Here is a 17,012-nt window from a genome sequence, read left to right on the forward strand (position 1 = left end):
CTTCCATAGCAACCCACTCACGCTGAAGTTACGTGACTCAGAAGCTGTTTGCTTTAAATGCAGCCATATGGCTTTCAAACACTTTTGGTTTTATGCCCAGACACAGAATCATTATTTCTTCATTTTATTGTCCTGATAGACTCCAAATAACCAAACTTTATAATTAATATTAATTTTACTCAAATTAATCAGAAATTACATTTCTCGTGTTCCTGCAAGGCATGGCCAAAGGGCTTTACTTTTTACTTTAGAAAAATAAAGTGTTAACAGAAACCCACAGCAAAATTACGGCTGTATCCAGAAACCTAGAGGTTCTGCATTTTTTTAATACCCTGCATATATAATTATGCCAAAAAATACTTGTTCCTTGTTTATAATCTACTACTTTCTTATTATTACAAGTTCACATTTCTCAAGTGAAGGTTCAAACAGTGCACAGCAGTTGCAATAAGTGTATGCTCAAAAATCAACACTACACATCCATCAGAGTAGAGTACAAAGTCTATCAAGCCTGAAACACAGCCAGTTTTATTACACTAGACTTGCTTAGAGGTATTTAATATTCAAAAGCTTCATTACAACCTAGCAAAGTTATTTAAAATTAAAGCAAAATAACATGATGGTGGTTCATATCCCTTTTCCACTAAGGATTACTGCTAATTTTAGGAAGACATTTTGCATTATAGAATGGTTTGTTTTACTAGTTTCATTTTTCTACAATCATGTAGTTATTAGGTAGTTATGATTTGGTAATTATTAGAAAACAGAAACACACAGAACTACTTGACTAAAGGTCAGTTCACAGATCAAGACTATCTTGTCATCAGCCAGGAATTCACAAAGGGTTTACAACCACATAAAGAATATTTCACAGCACAAGTGCCCTCACATCACCCACTTTGAAAACAAACTCTTTCAAGATGCTGTATCTGTGTTTCTTTCCAGTGCCATTCACCAGTATTTCATAAAACTGAAATTTACCACACCCATCACATTTTAGCACAATACCACAAAATAGTCAGCCTTCAAATGTATCTGGTTTTCCAATTCAAAGACCATAGTATCAAAATGGACACTTTAGAAAAGCAGCACCCCTTTTTGTACAAATACAACTTATATCACAGAACAGCTGGTGACTCCCTGCAAAACACTCAATTCCCTGCTCAAGTCCTATACGGGCTGCCAGGTTGGCTTTGAGGATCTGTGGCATCAACACACAGCATTTCCACAGAAGTTTCCAGCAGAATTGCAGTGCACAATTTACAACCAATTCCTACCTCTAAAACTGCACCAAGCAAGAGTGAACACCATTATCCTTCCAACAGCCAAGAACTCTTCCTGCAGCCCAAACTTCCTGAGAAAATGGACCTAGCACAGGCTGCACACACTAACCAACATCATGCTTGTAGCCAGTGACTGGACTAAGAGGGAACAGACAGGCTGTAGCTGAAAAACATACATCATTTCCTAATTTACTTCTCAAGTGGGGGATGTGGAAATCTCAGCTCACATGTAACATGCATTTCCTGAAGGCCTGATAAAGGAATTACTCAAAAAGGAATGCCTATCCACTTCCCTTTAATTCAGTGCCTCAAAATTTTCAATGAGATTTTTCCCCCTTCCCAGTTTGACACAACACACAAGCATCTGTCATTCTAGGTATATATTAAAAACTACAACAGCCTGGTTTTACCTTTCTTGTTAGCAGCCCTCAGATACAGCCTTCAGATCAGAAACATGCAATAATGCTTCATTTTTCAAAATTGAAAACCCAAGAAGACTTTTTCTTTTGCCTGTCTGCATCCCTAAAGCTGTTATTATGCACCACCATCAGTGAGTGAGACAGGAATGCAACAGGGAGATTATTTATAGCATGGCCACAAAAGCCTTTATGAATATTGCAGGTTCACTGCAGATATCACAGCCAAACAGCACAAAGCATCCGTGCCTATAATCTCTTGAACAACTACTTCTCCACACCTGGAGAGCCAACAACAAATACAAAAGGAAGACTTATTTCAAGGCACACTTCAATCACTGAGCACATGAAAACAGATTCAAGCACCTGGATAATCCCTGAAGGCATCAAGACATCATTTTCCAAACAGCATTTGACTTCTCAACTGAAGTACTTCAGATTTTTATAATTTCTCATCAGCTGTTCACAGAAGTTCAGCACTTGATCACACACCCTCGTTCCTCCAACCAATACTGTGCCAATGGCAAACTGCAGTAAAAGATCTTCACTTACCTTGTCCTTGTCCACTGATCTGGTGACCCCACAGCATCAGAATTATTGCTAATATCCAGTGCATCCAGCCAACTACTCCGCCACTTCCTTGTCTTCCAGCCATTGCATTATTGGATGCTACACAAAGAAATATTATTTAATGTTTCAGTTATACCTCTTGGGAAATATACTTTTGGATGAAGGAAAGCAAAAAATTGCCGTAGATTTCCTCAGTACACATCTTCTATAACTCTACATTCAGATCCTCCCTGACTGTTTGCTCAAGACTGTCACCTCATAGGCTGCTACAAAATCAAAATAAGCTGCTTTGAAATGTTTGAACTTTTCTTTCATACAGAAAGCCCGAACTTCACCAAAAAAAAAAAAAACAAAAAAACAAAAAAACAAATCCAGCCAGGTCTAGAAGTCCTGAACAAGCAGCACTTCACTGAATCTCTTAGAAGTCTTATTGCATAGCACAGAAAATTTCCTGAGGCAAAACCCCACAATTAACTTAAAACTTGATTTTATTAAAACCTTGGGGTTTACAACGTTGAGATGTGTTATCAGTTGCTTTTCATTGTGGGTTTTTAGGGACCAACTGTGTCTTCCAGTTACCACATTTTTCACATTATAGAATGATTTGGGTTGGAAGGGACCTCAAAGCCCATCCCTTTCCACCCCCCTGCCATGGGAAGGGACACCTTCCACTATCCCAGGTTCCTTAGAGCTCCATCCAACCTGGCCTTGAACACTTCCAGGGATGGGGAATCCACAGCTTCTCTGGGCATCATCACTGGCATCAGCAACATTTACCTATTTATTACTCCCCAGCACACCTCCCCTTATAGCACTCTGACTCAGACCTGCTCCTTCAGAAGATCTGTTTAATCAAATACAGATTTGGCACAACTGTACCAATTACACAGGACTGAATGGAAAAAATAGAATGTCATTTCTAGTCTAAAGGCAACTGTCACAGAAATTAGTATATGAATATTTGGGAAATTCATCCAACATGTGAGAAATCTTGCATCAATAAGTAGTTTTTAAAAAGATGGTATTGTAAAAACTTCTTGTGCTTTTCTCCATTATAAAGAGCCTTAAAATTCTTGTCAATAGAACAATTTTTTAAAAAATCAACATAAAAAAAGAAAGGGAAAACACTACATAAACAGAAGTATATATTTACATATTGGCTGATTAAGCATACTTTCAATATTGCTATTACAGTAACTTTTCTTTTTAGAAAAGCTATTTTCCAAACTCATGGATGCAGCACCCATCCATAACAAAAGGTTTAACTGAAATTATAATTCTCAATTCTGATTGATAATCTCCAGTGAAAAATATCTCTGCTTTGTGAAACCTAAAACCCCAGTATTATTTACAGAATAAAAACCTAAGGAATGCTACAAAAGCAGACATGTAGAATACTATACTTCAGTTTCTCCCTTTCCCACCTACCCCCCCCCCACCGCCATGGAAGGAAGGCGGGCAGTGGAAGCTCCTACAAGAAGGGGCTTTGGTTGATTGGTTAAAGGGGAGGGGTAATTTTTCCTGTTTGCTGTGACTCTCAAACCTCCACTTTTGCATTTAATCAGTGCTCTAACCACCAGCCCAGATCACAAAACAGCTGCCCATGCACTTCTGCAGCTGCTCAGAATGAAAATCGTCCTTTGCTTCAAAACTGGGTGTGGAGGATAACCCTTTTGCACAGGGGAACCTCTCCATTGTTACAAACACCTTGATTTTCTTGTGAAGACCTTGTTTGAGGCCCCCTAGAGCAGCTGTTATTTCAGCAAAACAGTGCCCTCCCCATCCAGCACACACAGTTCCTCCCTGTCCCCTCTCAGGCATCTGGAGGGAAGAAAGGAAGGGATGATAAAAAGCTTTATTTGTTTTTGCCTTGTCTATTTTTGACTATTTAACCCCCAGAGGAAAGGAGAAGCAAACAACTGAATATGGGAACTCTAAAGCAAAAATGTAGAACAACAAATACAAATAAATGCCCTAAAAATATATGGACATTACCACTGCAAGGTCAAAGAAATAATTTTGTAGAATCAGGATCTTGGAAAAGAGATATTCTGTTTCATGAATATTCTTTCCTCAAACTAACAGACACATCCTTGATTCTCAGCCCAAGCAAACAGATGGTATTCAATTAGTTATTTACCTACTTTACAATTAATTAAAATGTCCAAGATAATTTTTGTTTTGACTGTGTCTACAGAAAGCTAGAGTTCCACAAAGAGCTGGCATTTGTAACTACAGCCCTACTAGCTGTAATATAAATATTACAACTAAGAAGGCATTAAGATGCTTTCCAGTACCTAAAGGTTTTTTCCAAGGGCACGTAAGGATAGAACAAGGGGGAATGGCCTCAGTGATGCCATCTGATTTTTTGTCTTTTCTTTTATACCCCTTTTATACTCTTTTTATAACTTCTGTATTCTTAGTGTTTTTTTAGCCTACATTCTTAGACTTGTTTGTCCAAGACTTGTTTAGGAGACTAAACATTTTAGAAGATTTGTAGTTAGGGATCAGTGTGCCCCAGACCCCAAGGTCCTCTCCAGAACACATTCTGTAAACTAAGATAGAACCATCCAGGGGAAGATTCCTTGGGGAGAGGGCTCACTCAAGCCTCTCATTGGGGAATCTTTGATAGATATGCTAATTAGCAACACCTATAATGTTATACTCAATCTATTGTGTGGTGTGCATTGAGGTGCATTCAACCTGGACATGGTGCACCTAAGGATCCTTAAAATAAATACAAAGGTAAAATCTTTTTTTCCTTTCTAACCATGTTTGATTCTTGATTCTAAGACCCAGACTGTAAGAGAGCAGGTTTAGATTAGATATTAGGAAGAAATTCTTTACTTTGAGGCTCTTGAGGCCCTGGCACAGGCTGCCCAGAGAAGCTGTGGCTGCCCCATCATCGGAAGTGTCCAAGGCCAGGTTGGATGAGGCTCTGAGTAACCTGGTCTAGTGGAAGGTGTCCCTACCCATGGCAGGGGGGTGGAACAAGATGATCTTTAAGGTCTCTTCCAACCCAGACCATTCTGTGAGAACATCAGAACCTCACCAGGAAATGTGTACATTTTAAAAAAGCCTTTTTGCCTTGAAAGTTCATAACTAGTAGACAGAAGCAAACAGCCATCTTACTAGGAGGAAGCCTAGACACCATATCCATAGTATTCCAATTGAAAACAAAAGAAGCAAGAAGTGTAAGGTTTTATTTTGGATCCAGGAGCCATTTTCTTCTCAACACAGGAACCATCCCTGAAAGAAAGAGTGAGGCAGAAGAGGCTGCAGGGACTGGGTGAAAGCAGTGCGCTTCACAACACAAAACTGCAAAGAGAGTGGGGGAATATAAGCTTTATAGATATTATTCCTATCATAGTTCTTGTCTTTTATTTGATAATTTGTAAAGGAAAAGAAGCAAAGAACAGTAACTGACACATATGTAACTGAAAGCTCAAACTACAGCTTCCATTTCCCAAGGAAAATTCAACAGGAGTCTTTCATTATAGAAGCAGAAAACTGTCTTGGATTCAAAACCATTAATCCCCTCTGAATCCTCAGCCTCACTTTTCACACAGGTGCAGGCAAACAGGTTTATCTCAAACAAACACATTTTTTAATTAAAGAACACTTCTTTTAATAGAGACTACATTGCAGTAAAAAAGCTTAACTATCAAGTCTGTAATTAACCTTTACAGCAGTTGGGTTTACACCAGTGCTGCTTCAGCCCCTCAAACAGAGGAATAAAATGACCAAGGACAGAATCAAGCCATAAGTATGTCAAAGCAATAGGAACAGCAGGTGAAACAGGTCAGGAGACACAGAGGACAGGAAAAAGTCCTTTTTTTTTCCACCATTTTCCTTCAGTTATCTTTTGAAGAGGTGAATAGAAATTACAATTATACAAAAAATAATTTAAAAGCAAGTTTTTGGTGTTGCAAGGCCTCTTGAAAGAAAAGCAAGATGCACAAATAACAATCTCAAATAGCACAAAAAAATTTATTAATTACTCTAACTCCATAGAGAAGACATTATTTTTATATTACCCTCCAAAGCTGCTACAAGAGAGAAAAACACCAGGCTAACAGGGAAATAAAAACTCACCTGGAAGACTTTCTCTCTCTTCTTTCTACACCAACAATTCTCCCTACACAAGTAGAAGAAAAGCCTAGGCCACCTCCCTCACCCTTTATAGCCCATCAAACCAGGCCTCAGCTGAATTAAATAACATCTCAACCTTACTGCAGCTGTGCTCACACATATCCTGCACCAAGACACACATGGGGAAAAAAAATAATAAAACAATTACCATCGCCTTCTATTTTACTCTTTTTTCTTTCTCCTCTAAACTTGCATGTATAACTCTACCTGATAAATAGCCATGAGACTCACCAGCTTCACAGCCAAAAGAAAAATGGCAAGAGGACCTTCTTCACATTTATTGACAATTAACTGTAAGTAATTTAGAGTGAACCAGGTGCAGTCAGTTGGCAGGAAATCAGGGAACACGGATAAATCTGTCATATAAAGGACTATAACAAAGTCTGAAGTTTGTTTTAGATGAGACTTCTGTTGAAGTAGTGTTGGCATGAAAAGCTGGGAGGCTTTCAGCTGTATTTCCAGAGATTTGTTGCCATCTCAATGGCATGATCCACTAAAACTCATGGCTTTGCAGAATTTGTTTTGGGGGTGGCAACAACTTACATGTTTTTTGCTTTCCTTCTGTTACTGCCTGGGTTATTTTATATGCTTTTGTCTTGTTTGAATCACTGAGTACATCAACTATGTGGACTTAAGTATCCTTTTTAGTATAATCAATTTATAAGTTTCTATACAAAGATATATTTTTAAAAAATAGTATTTATTCTATGCAAACATACACTCCATAAATCTTTAGCAAATGACAAAAAAAACATGCCAGCTTCCTGGCAAATCATGGGAATGTCACTTGCCTCATAAAAGTGGAAGTTACCATTGCAGATGAAGTAGAATTTAGCCACTTAGCTCTATATTTAAAGAACAGCTTTCCTCTCCACACAGCACCTATGAAATACCTGGTATAGACAGTAGGAAGCGATAAATGGCTTCTCTGGCCATTGTTAATGCCGCCAGCCTCACATATCAGCTGGATCTATCTCTCTGAAATGGCAACATGATACAAGAGTTTTAGCAGGTACATAAAATGTTTGGAGTTTCACAGTTGTGAAAAGAAAGGGGGAAAAAATCAAACCCCAAAATACTGTTTAAAAATCACCAAACTCAAAAAATATCCTATAAATATTTTGAATGTTGATGTCTAAGGAAAGTCCGAGGACAGACTAAATTTTTCTAATACAGATTATAGTCTAAAGTGGATGTATTTTTACATCCCTGAGACAAGATTCTTGTGGAAGGTATCTTTTCAGCTTTATACTGGCTAGCGCTTGTATTTCAATGCCTTAGAAAGCCTCGAGCAGCCTTGAGACGCAGCACGGGCGATCTAGCACTTTAGTAGCTCTAAAATCGGTACCTGAATCAGCTGCAGAGCAAATACCATCAGCAGAAGCAAAGAGGGAGAAATATAGCTCCCTGCTCGCTCAATTCCCTGCAGTTAGAAGCCTTCAAATGAGACAGACAACCAGAGATGTTCACAGGAAAGTTGCTGAGCTGAGAGAGAGGCGGAGCCTCCGCTTGACCATCTTTTATTAGGAGAAGGGGAAAGGGGAGGACTGGGGGTGGACCTGGGGTGACCGGCCAGTCACACACTGCTGAAGAGTCTGAATTACATTTGGCTTTGCCCGCGCTTGGAACAAAGGAGCTCGGAGCACATGGGCAGGGATCGCGTGTCTTTGGGAGGGGGAGGGGAAGCTCAGAGCAGGCAGCAACAGATTCTGACATTCCTTGCATGCACAAAAGTCTGTGGTACCAGCAGGCCTGTTTATATCCACGTAACTGAAATCAGAGCCTGGTCTGATGCATTTAAAATAATTGAATTTATCGCTGATGTCTTACTTTGCCTGTTACAAATACTGTATTTTTTAACCTCCTTTCTGTTAGTACATTACCAACGACTTATAAATACAAGCTCCCTCAGAGGGCTATCTGTGGAACCAGATACTATGTGATAGGACTTCCCTGCAGTATCAGGATTGTTTACACAATGTAATGATAAGATTTTGCCTGTTTAAATTCGGAGCCAGTACAAGAGCAGCTTAACAAGGTCCGTACCACACCAGAGGTTTCCAGTGCTGCCCTCGCTGGGCCAAAGTACTCCTGCTCCTCAATCCAAGCTGCCAGACACAACCTTTGTGCATAGAAGGTGAAAAGCCATGAACTCCCATGCAGAGCTGAACAGATAGCCGAGGACATCTGTCAGCTTGGAGGCATCCATGGTTCAACTGAGATGGCAAATCCATTGCTGGAACACAGATTCTTGTGACATTAGAAGGGAGGCCTCTGCAATTCATGGAATCATAGAACCTTAGAAGGGTTTGGGGTGGAAGGACCTGCCATGGGCAGGGACATCTTCCACCAAACCACATTGCTCACAGCCCCATCCAACCTGGCCTTGAACACTTCCAGGGATGGGGCAGCCACAGCTTTTCCTGTGCCAGTGCCTCACCAACCTCACAGCAAAGAATTTCTTCCTAATATCTAATCTAAACCTACTCTCTGTCAGTTTGAAGCCATTCCCCCTTGTCCTGTCACTCCAGGCCCTTGTAAATAGTCTCTCTCTGTCTTGCAGGCTGCCTGCAGGTGCTGGAAGGCCATAATTAGGTCACCCCAGAGCCTTCTCTTTCCCAGGCTGAACAATCCCAGTTCTCTCAGCCTTTCCTCATGGCAGAGCTGCTCCAGCCCTCTGATCACCTTGGTGCCTCCTCTGGGCTGGCTCCAGCAGGTCCCTGTCCTTGCTGTGCTGGGACCCCAGAGCTGGATGCAGCACTGCAGGTGGGGTCTCAGCAGAGCGGGGCAGAGGGGCAGAATCCCCTCTCTGCCCTGCTGCCCACGGGGCTTTGGATGCAGCCCAGCACACGGGGGTTTCTGGGCTCCCAGAGCACACGGCCGGGGCATGTCCAGCCTCTCACCCACCAGCACCCCCAAATCCTTCTCCCAGGGCTGCTCTGGATCTGTTCATGCCCAGCCTGGATTGGTACCAGGGTTTGCCCCAACCCAGGTGTAGCATCTTGGACTTGGTCTCATGAGATTCCCATGGGCCACTTCTCAAGCTTGTCCAATCCCTCTGGATGGCCCCGTCCTTCGGGAGTGTCAACAGCACCCCTCAGCTTGGTGTCATCTGCAAAACTTGCTGAGGGTGCTCTTGATCCACTGTCTGTGTCATTGATTATGTCTTCTTCAGTTCAGCATGCCTGTGGTGTAATTACAAACTTTCCAAAACATATTTAGTAAGAGTGATTCAGAACATCAGATAGCAATTATTGATTATCCAGTAATGTATTAAATCATTAAGTCACTAACTTATAATCAGGTTTGCTTTCAGAACCTTTCAAAGTAACCTTTAAGTAACTATTGATTCTTCCATACTCTCTGATTAAAATTTAAAGGGAAAAATGTAAGAGATGCAATATTTTTAAGATAGAATTTTTTTAACATCAGATTAATGTTATAAAGAAAACAACATATGTACTGTTAGGAGAAATAAAAATTACCTACAGACACACTGTAACTGTGAATTAATGATTCCTGAATGAAGGCAAATATGTTTCAAGGCCTTTAGAAAGATAGTTTCTTCCATTCTTTTGTGTATAGAAACTTACCAATTTCAGTTTTATGAAACACTATGAACCTTCATGGCAATTTCATTATAACTAAAAAGGGTTTTTTTCCCAAAATGAAAAAGAATACTTCCTTTGCAATAGAAAGTTTAAATATTGGATGACTTTAGCTTTTAAGATTTTTCATCCAGTTGTTCAGATGACAGGCTCTGATACAGGAATTGGCTGTACCACTATAGATAGCAGAAGATACTTGTGGAAACTGCAACCGTTTACTTTGCAGATGGTTAGACTAGATCACGTGAATGATCTGACTGGGGAATATCTGTGGGCTGCACTGGTCAATCTCACTAGGTTTGTATAACTTTTGTAACAATCCTAAAAGGAGAATATCAGCCACATTCAGTTGACACAGATATTTCAGTATTTAAGTCTGATTCACAAAAGAGAACAAATCCAAGGAGTAACTAGAACTGTGACCAATAAACATAAGTTCCCTAATTACAATCACTCATACAATCTGCTTTTACATTAACAGATCAAAATCAATATAATTGACGTGTGTTCCACACAACCATTTGTTTTGGTTTTCTTTGCTATCTCATACACTGAGAAGTAAACTTACAATGCATTAAGAAATTTCAGGTAACCGGCTCTGTCAATGCGGCATGAAGGATGAGGAAAAAGTGAGTAGAAGAGTAATACATTTTTCACAAAGTATTGGATCCCATGAACAAGTTAATGATGTTTTAAAGTGAGAAAATGTGTGGACCAAAAGTTTTCAAGTTACTGAGTGATAATAATGGGGCCATCTATTGTGCATCCATCACCTTGAAGTGCCTGACACATATTTTGGACTGTCTTCATGCATTTCCTTTATGATGATTAATAGTGGCATTGTACCCTCTGAAATAGCAGCCTATCACAAAGAGAAAGATGTACTAAGTTAAATTCAGATGATAACTATTTTGATCTCAAACACATATGGAGAATAATACTGGAAGATTAGAAAAAAAAAAAAACCAAAACCTTGTGAGAAACACTCATGTCTAAAATGAGGGTCCACAACAAACAAAGAGCAGAGAAAAAGGAGCAGGGACAAAATCCACTGTTAAAACATCAGCACTTCTTGGAAGCATTCATTATTCTGATCTCTTTTCCCCACTCTACATTTACATTAGAAAACAGTGAGGTTTAAGATGTATTTTCTTGTGTTACACTTCAAAGGAGAAAGGGGGGCACTACAGTAGATAACTAAATTTCTGTAAAAAGGAATAAATAAAAGATGTTGTGTATCACTTGCCCACCTTTCATGTCCTGGACATGCTGCTGTGGTCTGGTTTGTCTCTAACACACATCAGAAGCATGCAGAGGTTGATGTAACTTAATTTTTTCCTTATAGGATTTTGAACATTTTGGCTAAAGCATTTCTTCACTTTTTTTGTAGTGGATGGGGAAGGAAAATTAGAATAGAGACACTCCACCAGTGTGAGTGAGGCTGAAAGCAAGTCTTCCAAGCCCCCTAAGGTGACCAAAAAAACATAAAGACTTTTCAGTGCAAGTGTGCTTGTGCTGACACATTTTAGCCTACTGCTTAGAAGGATGAAGATACTATGCAGATACTATGGCTCAGCAAACAAGCTCTAACCCAAACTTTCTCTTTTCAGTGCTTGAATTTAGCAGGGGAATTTTCAAGGTGAGCCCTTTGCTCTGACTCAACAAGAAAAAATAAGGGGAAAAAAAAAATCTCTGTTCCCATCAGAAGAGTGGGTATAATGACTCTCTGCATGAGCGTCGTATGTATATTTAATGACTGGAAACCACTCTGAAATATCTGGATGCATCATACACAAACGGGAATGGTGAACTGCTGCTGGAACTCGCTCAGGAACCATGCAGTCCTGTGTTCTCAAGGGAGTGCAGAAGCACAACCACGTTCCAGCTCCCCCAGCATGGGAGCATGGCTGCAGAAATCAATTATTCAGTCTCTTACAGCAGCCAACAGACTTGCAAGTCTTCATGGAGAGCAGCTAAGGGATGGGAGATGCCAGGCTGACCTGGGGATCTGCTCAGGTGCATACCAGCAGGGTAGTAAAGTCTGAATAGGTTTGTCAAAGCCTGACACCTCTCCTAACCACCAACAAATGAGTACGTCCCAGTTGTGCTATTTGATATGCACAGGATTTCCTAATGTGCCTGAGAGCAACTTTGGTTCCTGCTGGTTTTTTTTGTATTTTTTTTTTTTTTGGTACAGTTACAAATGTTTGCAATAATATTGTACAGGACTGTTTGGAAAAACTAAATTAGCTGGAGGTTGATCTATTGAATACATTCCAATGAAGCATCACATAGTATAGCTAAGAAATCGGATCATGATTTAATGAGTTATTAAATTACAGTGTTTTCTATATACTACATATTTTTACATTATTACCACTAACAAGGAATACTAGCGCAGTTATTCTTGTAAATCCCCCCTGCCTGACCTAAAGTAATTTTGATGGACTTGGAAAAAAAAAAAAAAAATCAGGGCAGAATAACTGTGAAGAATGGGAAAAGTCAAAAAAACACCTAATTTTTTGAGTGGGAGTACCAACAAAGATGGAAACAGTTGGTTAGGGCTATTTTTCCTGTTATGTTGAGTATGCAAAATTCAAGTAGGCATAAATCCCAGGGGAATGAGACTGGTAATGTTCCACCCGTACCAGAAATCATACCTTCATATGTTCAGAGAGTGCATAATTTACCAAAAAGCGTTTGGAGAGTAGTCTAGAAGTTTTTAATATTTATTGGAATTTTGCTTACATCTCTTTCAAAGGATCTCTCCAGAGTTTAGCTATCTGGGCTTCCATAAGATAAAAAGCACGGTGGCTAGTAAATTTTAAAATCCTCAAGAACTTCTTTGAATAACTTTCCTATGCATAACCATGTTGCATCTCATGATTTTAAAGACCTGATCCATGAGAGCCAGAAACTTGTACCTTTAAGGGCAGACACCCTCTGTGACTTGAAGAGGTCTTTATTCTGACCAAGCTTCCTGAGAATGTGGCATCTTAAATCCATTGTTCAGCCAATATTTTATATCCCTGATTCTAGGCTCTAGCTAAGTGGGGTTCTGTGACAGAAATTTCTTGTTTAAGGGGTGAAGAGGGAAGGAAATACAGCCATTAGTTTCAATTTACTGCTGTGGGGCTTTTGTCTTCTGTTTAAAAGAAAAACTAGCATTGTTGGAGGCCTTGGGTTTTGAAAGCTGTCTTAATGAAAAAAAAAGCAAAGCTACTTTCCAAATCATGGTTTAAAACAGGTTAGAAAAGAAGAAAATATTATACTGTGAAAATCAACATAATATTTAATATTGGTTTTCCCACAGCCAAGGGCATGCTACCTTCCAGAAGCCCAGTCATGACTCCCAGTCAAACACCATGAAGCTGTGAGGTGCAGGGTAGAACTGATGAAGAAATTCTGCTGATTGAGAAGCAGACCAGCAGATAAAAGAAAAATCAATGCCTGAGCATCAGTACAGTGTAATAAAAGCAATATCTCATTTTGACACCTTGACTGAGGGGATTTTTTGGACAAAGACTGCCATTATTTTTCTACTTTCACCTAAGTTTAACCCCTGATGTCATGTTATGTTTTTCTGTGACTCCCGCCTCAGCTCCAATTGCAGCCACAGTGCTTGTTTCTGTCTTTCATAAAGGCTGATACTGTTCTGTCTTCTTCCAAGATTTTTCTCTCCCTCTAGAGTAAGCTAAACATACACTAGGAGATCAGTGTATGATCTCTAATGAGTGGAAACCACTCTGAAATATCTGGATGCATCATACACAAATGGGAATGGTGAACTGCTGCTGGAACTTGCTCAGGAACCATGCAGTCCTGTGTTCTAATAACTTCACTAAATATTGTGACTATGATACTCAGATAAACAGATATTTGGTTTCCCTCCAAAGGGGCAGACTGCTTTGTCCTTCTCACAAAATATTTTATCAGTACAGACTTCATAGGTGGTCATTTGTTGTTCCTTATAACTTCTAGCTGACCTTGGAACAGGTTCTCTTCATTCAAGGTTTAAAGACAAAGCCCTTGAGCTGAAGGCACTCCTAAGTTTTTTCATGGAGCTGAACTGTGGGTAAAGATTTAATCTGATGCCAATTCCCCACATTCATTAAGGTCAGTTATTCCACAGAAAAACCCAAATATTCCAAGGGAATTGATGTCAGATAAACTGTTTCTCCACTGCCCAGACAACCAACAAAGAAAAGCACCACTTCAAAACACTCTTTAAATAGATGACTTGGCTTTCAGCTTTGTAGGCGTGTTAAGAGATTTCAATTGCTACTTGTGAAAATGCCTGATGATGTCTCACAGTTGGGAAACTTAATTTTAGCACAAACAAGAAGTCAAGGAGGGACAAAGGAAGGTAATATCGCCCACCTAGTACTTGAACCTGCACAAAAATTCGCATTGGAAACATTAATCCAACTAAAATTCAGTTAAAACATAGTAAGAAATAGCTTTCATCCATAATGTTACTTCTTTTTCTTACTGTTTCTTTAAAAAATAAGATTGGTGGGATTCTTGTTCATATTTATTCTGATGCTTACAACCTACCTAATTAAGGAATTTTGGAATAAAGGGACTTTCAGTATAAGCATTTTTTTCTGTTGATTTTGAGAACCCTATTTGACATCAAAACAGATACCTTTTAATTAATTCTGAAGCCAGAGTAAAATGTGCAAATGAAATTCATAACTACTCAGAGAAACAGCAAACCATAACTACACTATAAGAACTCCAGCAGCTTGAGCAACACACGGATCACATGACAGTCCTCTGCATGCAGGCAAAGGTCATTTAAGAGAGGAAAGACACACACTTACACCCAATTGCTACATATTAACTAAAAAGAAACTATACGTCTGGTGTTTTGAGTTTTCCCCAATGGCACATGGGTTATTAATGTTACCAAGACTGACACCTAAATGTCCACTGTAACTGTTGGTTATAGCAACAACCTTGTGAATATCCTGTGCCCATATTAATCATTCTCATTCCATTAATCATTCAATCATTTCTCTGACTGACATTGCTGATGGAGCCTTGGATGGGAAGATGCAGGTAAACACCCCCTACTTGCACCAGATTTGAGCTGCAGTAGAGTGCACCTATTTCTCACTGCCCAGCAGGAGACATGAGACAAGGGAATTAATACTTTTAGAATTTTGCCTCTGTAGCTCTGGCTTACACTTTGTGTAATGACCAAAAGCAGCCACCTATGTACTTGCTATACACTACACTTGCTGTACAGTGTACACTTGCTGTACACTATATCCAGCTGTGCCAGAGAAATAGTGAAATGTGCACCAGGTATGAAGTACCTGAAATGTAACAAGTAACATGTAAGTCCAAAATTAGTTTCCATCATTAATTTCTATAACATTAGGAATAAAATATGGTTGGTTTTCCACAACTGTTTTAATTCATGAAGTTTATTTTATGTAGGTTATATCAGAAATTAGTAACCCAGTATCAACAACTTTAAATAGCAGGCCATAACTTTGGCTAGAAGGATAACTACTTCCCTGGATTTACAGCTGGTACCCTGCCTATTCTTGGCCCAAGATTTTTAACAATAAAGTTAGTTAGAGACTATTTTTGCAATCCTAGAGGCCTTTGTAAGGACCCATGTGAGTATTACTATTCCTTCTTGATCATAAATGCTTTATCTATAAAAGACATATGTATGCAGTGGATATATTGCCACTTATCTAAACTTATGAGAATGACCAAAAAAAAAAAAAAAAAAAAAAAGCCTCATTCTGAATTGGTTGCGCAGAGCTTAAATTTATCAGGCTGGGTTCTCTTTGGTGCAACATGCCTGTACTGAAGTGTCATCACACTCATTTGCATTTGTATTACTTCTCCCAAAGCTAATTGCAACTATCTTTCTTGCCTAACTTTTTTCTTAGTATTAACTTCAGCAAAATTTAATATATTATGCTAGTTCTAAATTAATAAAGGAAGTCTGCAATTTCCAGTTTACATACTGCACTCTAATACCTTTTATGAGCTGAACTGCTTGGTATATTGTGAACTATAATTTGAAATAACTGACATTTTCATGCATTAAATTGTAGGTAAAATAGGATAAACGAGCAAAACTCCGATGCTCTTTCTTCATGCCAGCACGTTCCTGACTGCTCCCTTAGCTTTGGCATTAGGATTCTGAGGGATGCCCAGAACAAGCCGAGCTGGAAGCACAGCTCAGCTTTGCACCAGGTGTTATCCCCGCTGCCCTTGAGCTCCGCGCCCCCGGCGCCCACCGACCTCTCCCGCTTTCCCACCCCCAGCCCCGGCCAAACTTGGGGAAGTGACCTGGCGGGAGGCACCTGCCGAGGGAGCAGCCGGCGCCGGGCGGGGCGGTGCAGGGACCGGGGGCTGCCTCTGCCCGGAGAGGCGCTGAAGGAGGAGGATGCTCCGCCGCGCCCGCCCCCCGGGGTGAGCCCCGGCCCGGCTCGGCCTGTGCTGGGTCTAAACCGCAGGATTCCGCCCCCATCCCCTTTTTTTTAATCTCTCAGCTTCTGCCCCCACCTCTTACCTGGGCGGCGGGAGCCCCGAAACGCGGTCCCGGGAGATGCGGGAGGCGCCCGAAGTTTGTCGGGGGAGGGAGGGGGCAGATCCCGCTGGAATTAAAGCCCCCGGAGTGCGCGGTCCGCAGTTTGCACAGCCCAGGAGGAGGAAGCTCACTTGCTCTGTTTAAAGGGGGTAAAAAAGAAGAAGGGGAGCGGATGGAGAGCGAGGGGAAGGCCCCCGTTCCTACGGGCTCCTGCAGCCGAAGGGAGGAGTTAGTTTAATTAGAGGCCGCGCTCCCGGGAAACGTGCCCGAGTGGGCGCACGGACGGGCGGGGCGCGAAAGTTGCGGCGCTCCGCAGCTCCAGCACCGCGGACAGCGGCACCCGGCCCGGCCCCGGGGCACCGGCAACAGCACATGGGCCAAACCCCGCCTGCTGGACCGTGCTGGAAGATCGGGCAAGCTG

General features: G+C 40.7%; 1 protein-coding gene across 1 annotated transcript in view; it reads right to left on the bottom strand.

Moving 5' to 3' along the window:
• The window catches only part of ROBO2 (roundabout guidance receptor 2), a 1,042,619-nt gene extending 1,025,826 nt beyond the window's left edge, over positions 1–16,793 (bottom strand). The window contains exons 1-2 of the mRNA XM_039556213.1: positions 16,574–16,793; positions 2,252–2,368 (exon numbers count right to left, since the gene is read on the bottom strand). Of these exons, the coding sequence (XP_039412147.1) occupies positions 2,252–2,354 (103 nt within the window). The 5' untranslated portion in view covers positions 2,355–2,368; positions 16,574–16,793. The remainder of the gene's footprint in view (positions 1–2,251; positions 2,369–16,573) is intronic.
• Between the last annotated feature and the right edge of the window lie 219 nt (positions 16,794–17,012).

This window comes from Corvus cornix, chromosome 1 (assembly GCF_000738735.6).
Source record: "Corvus cornix cornix isolate S_Up_H32 chromosome 1, ASM73873v5, whole genome shotgun sequence".
Classification (NCBI taxonomy): Eukaryota; Metazoa; Chordata; class Aves; order Passeriformes; family Corvidae; genus Corvus; species Corvus cornix.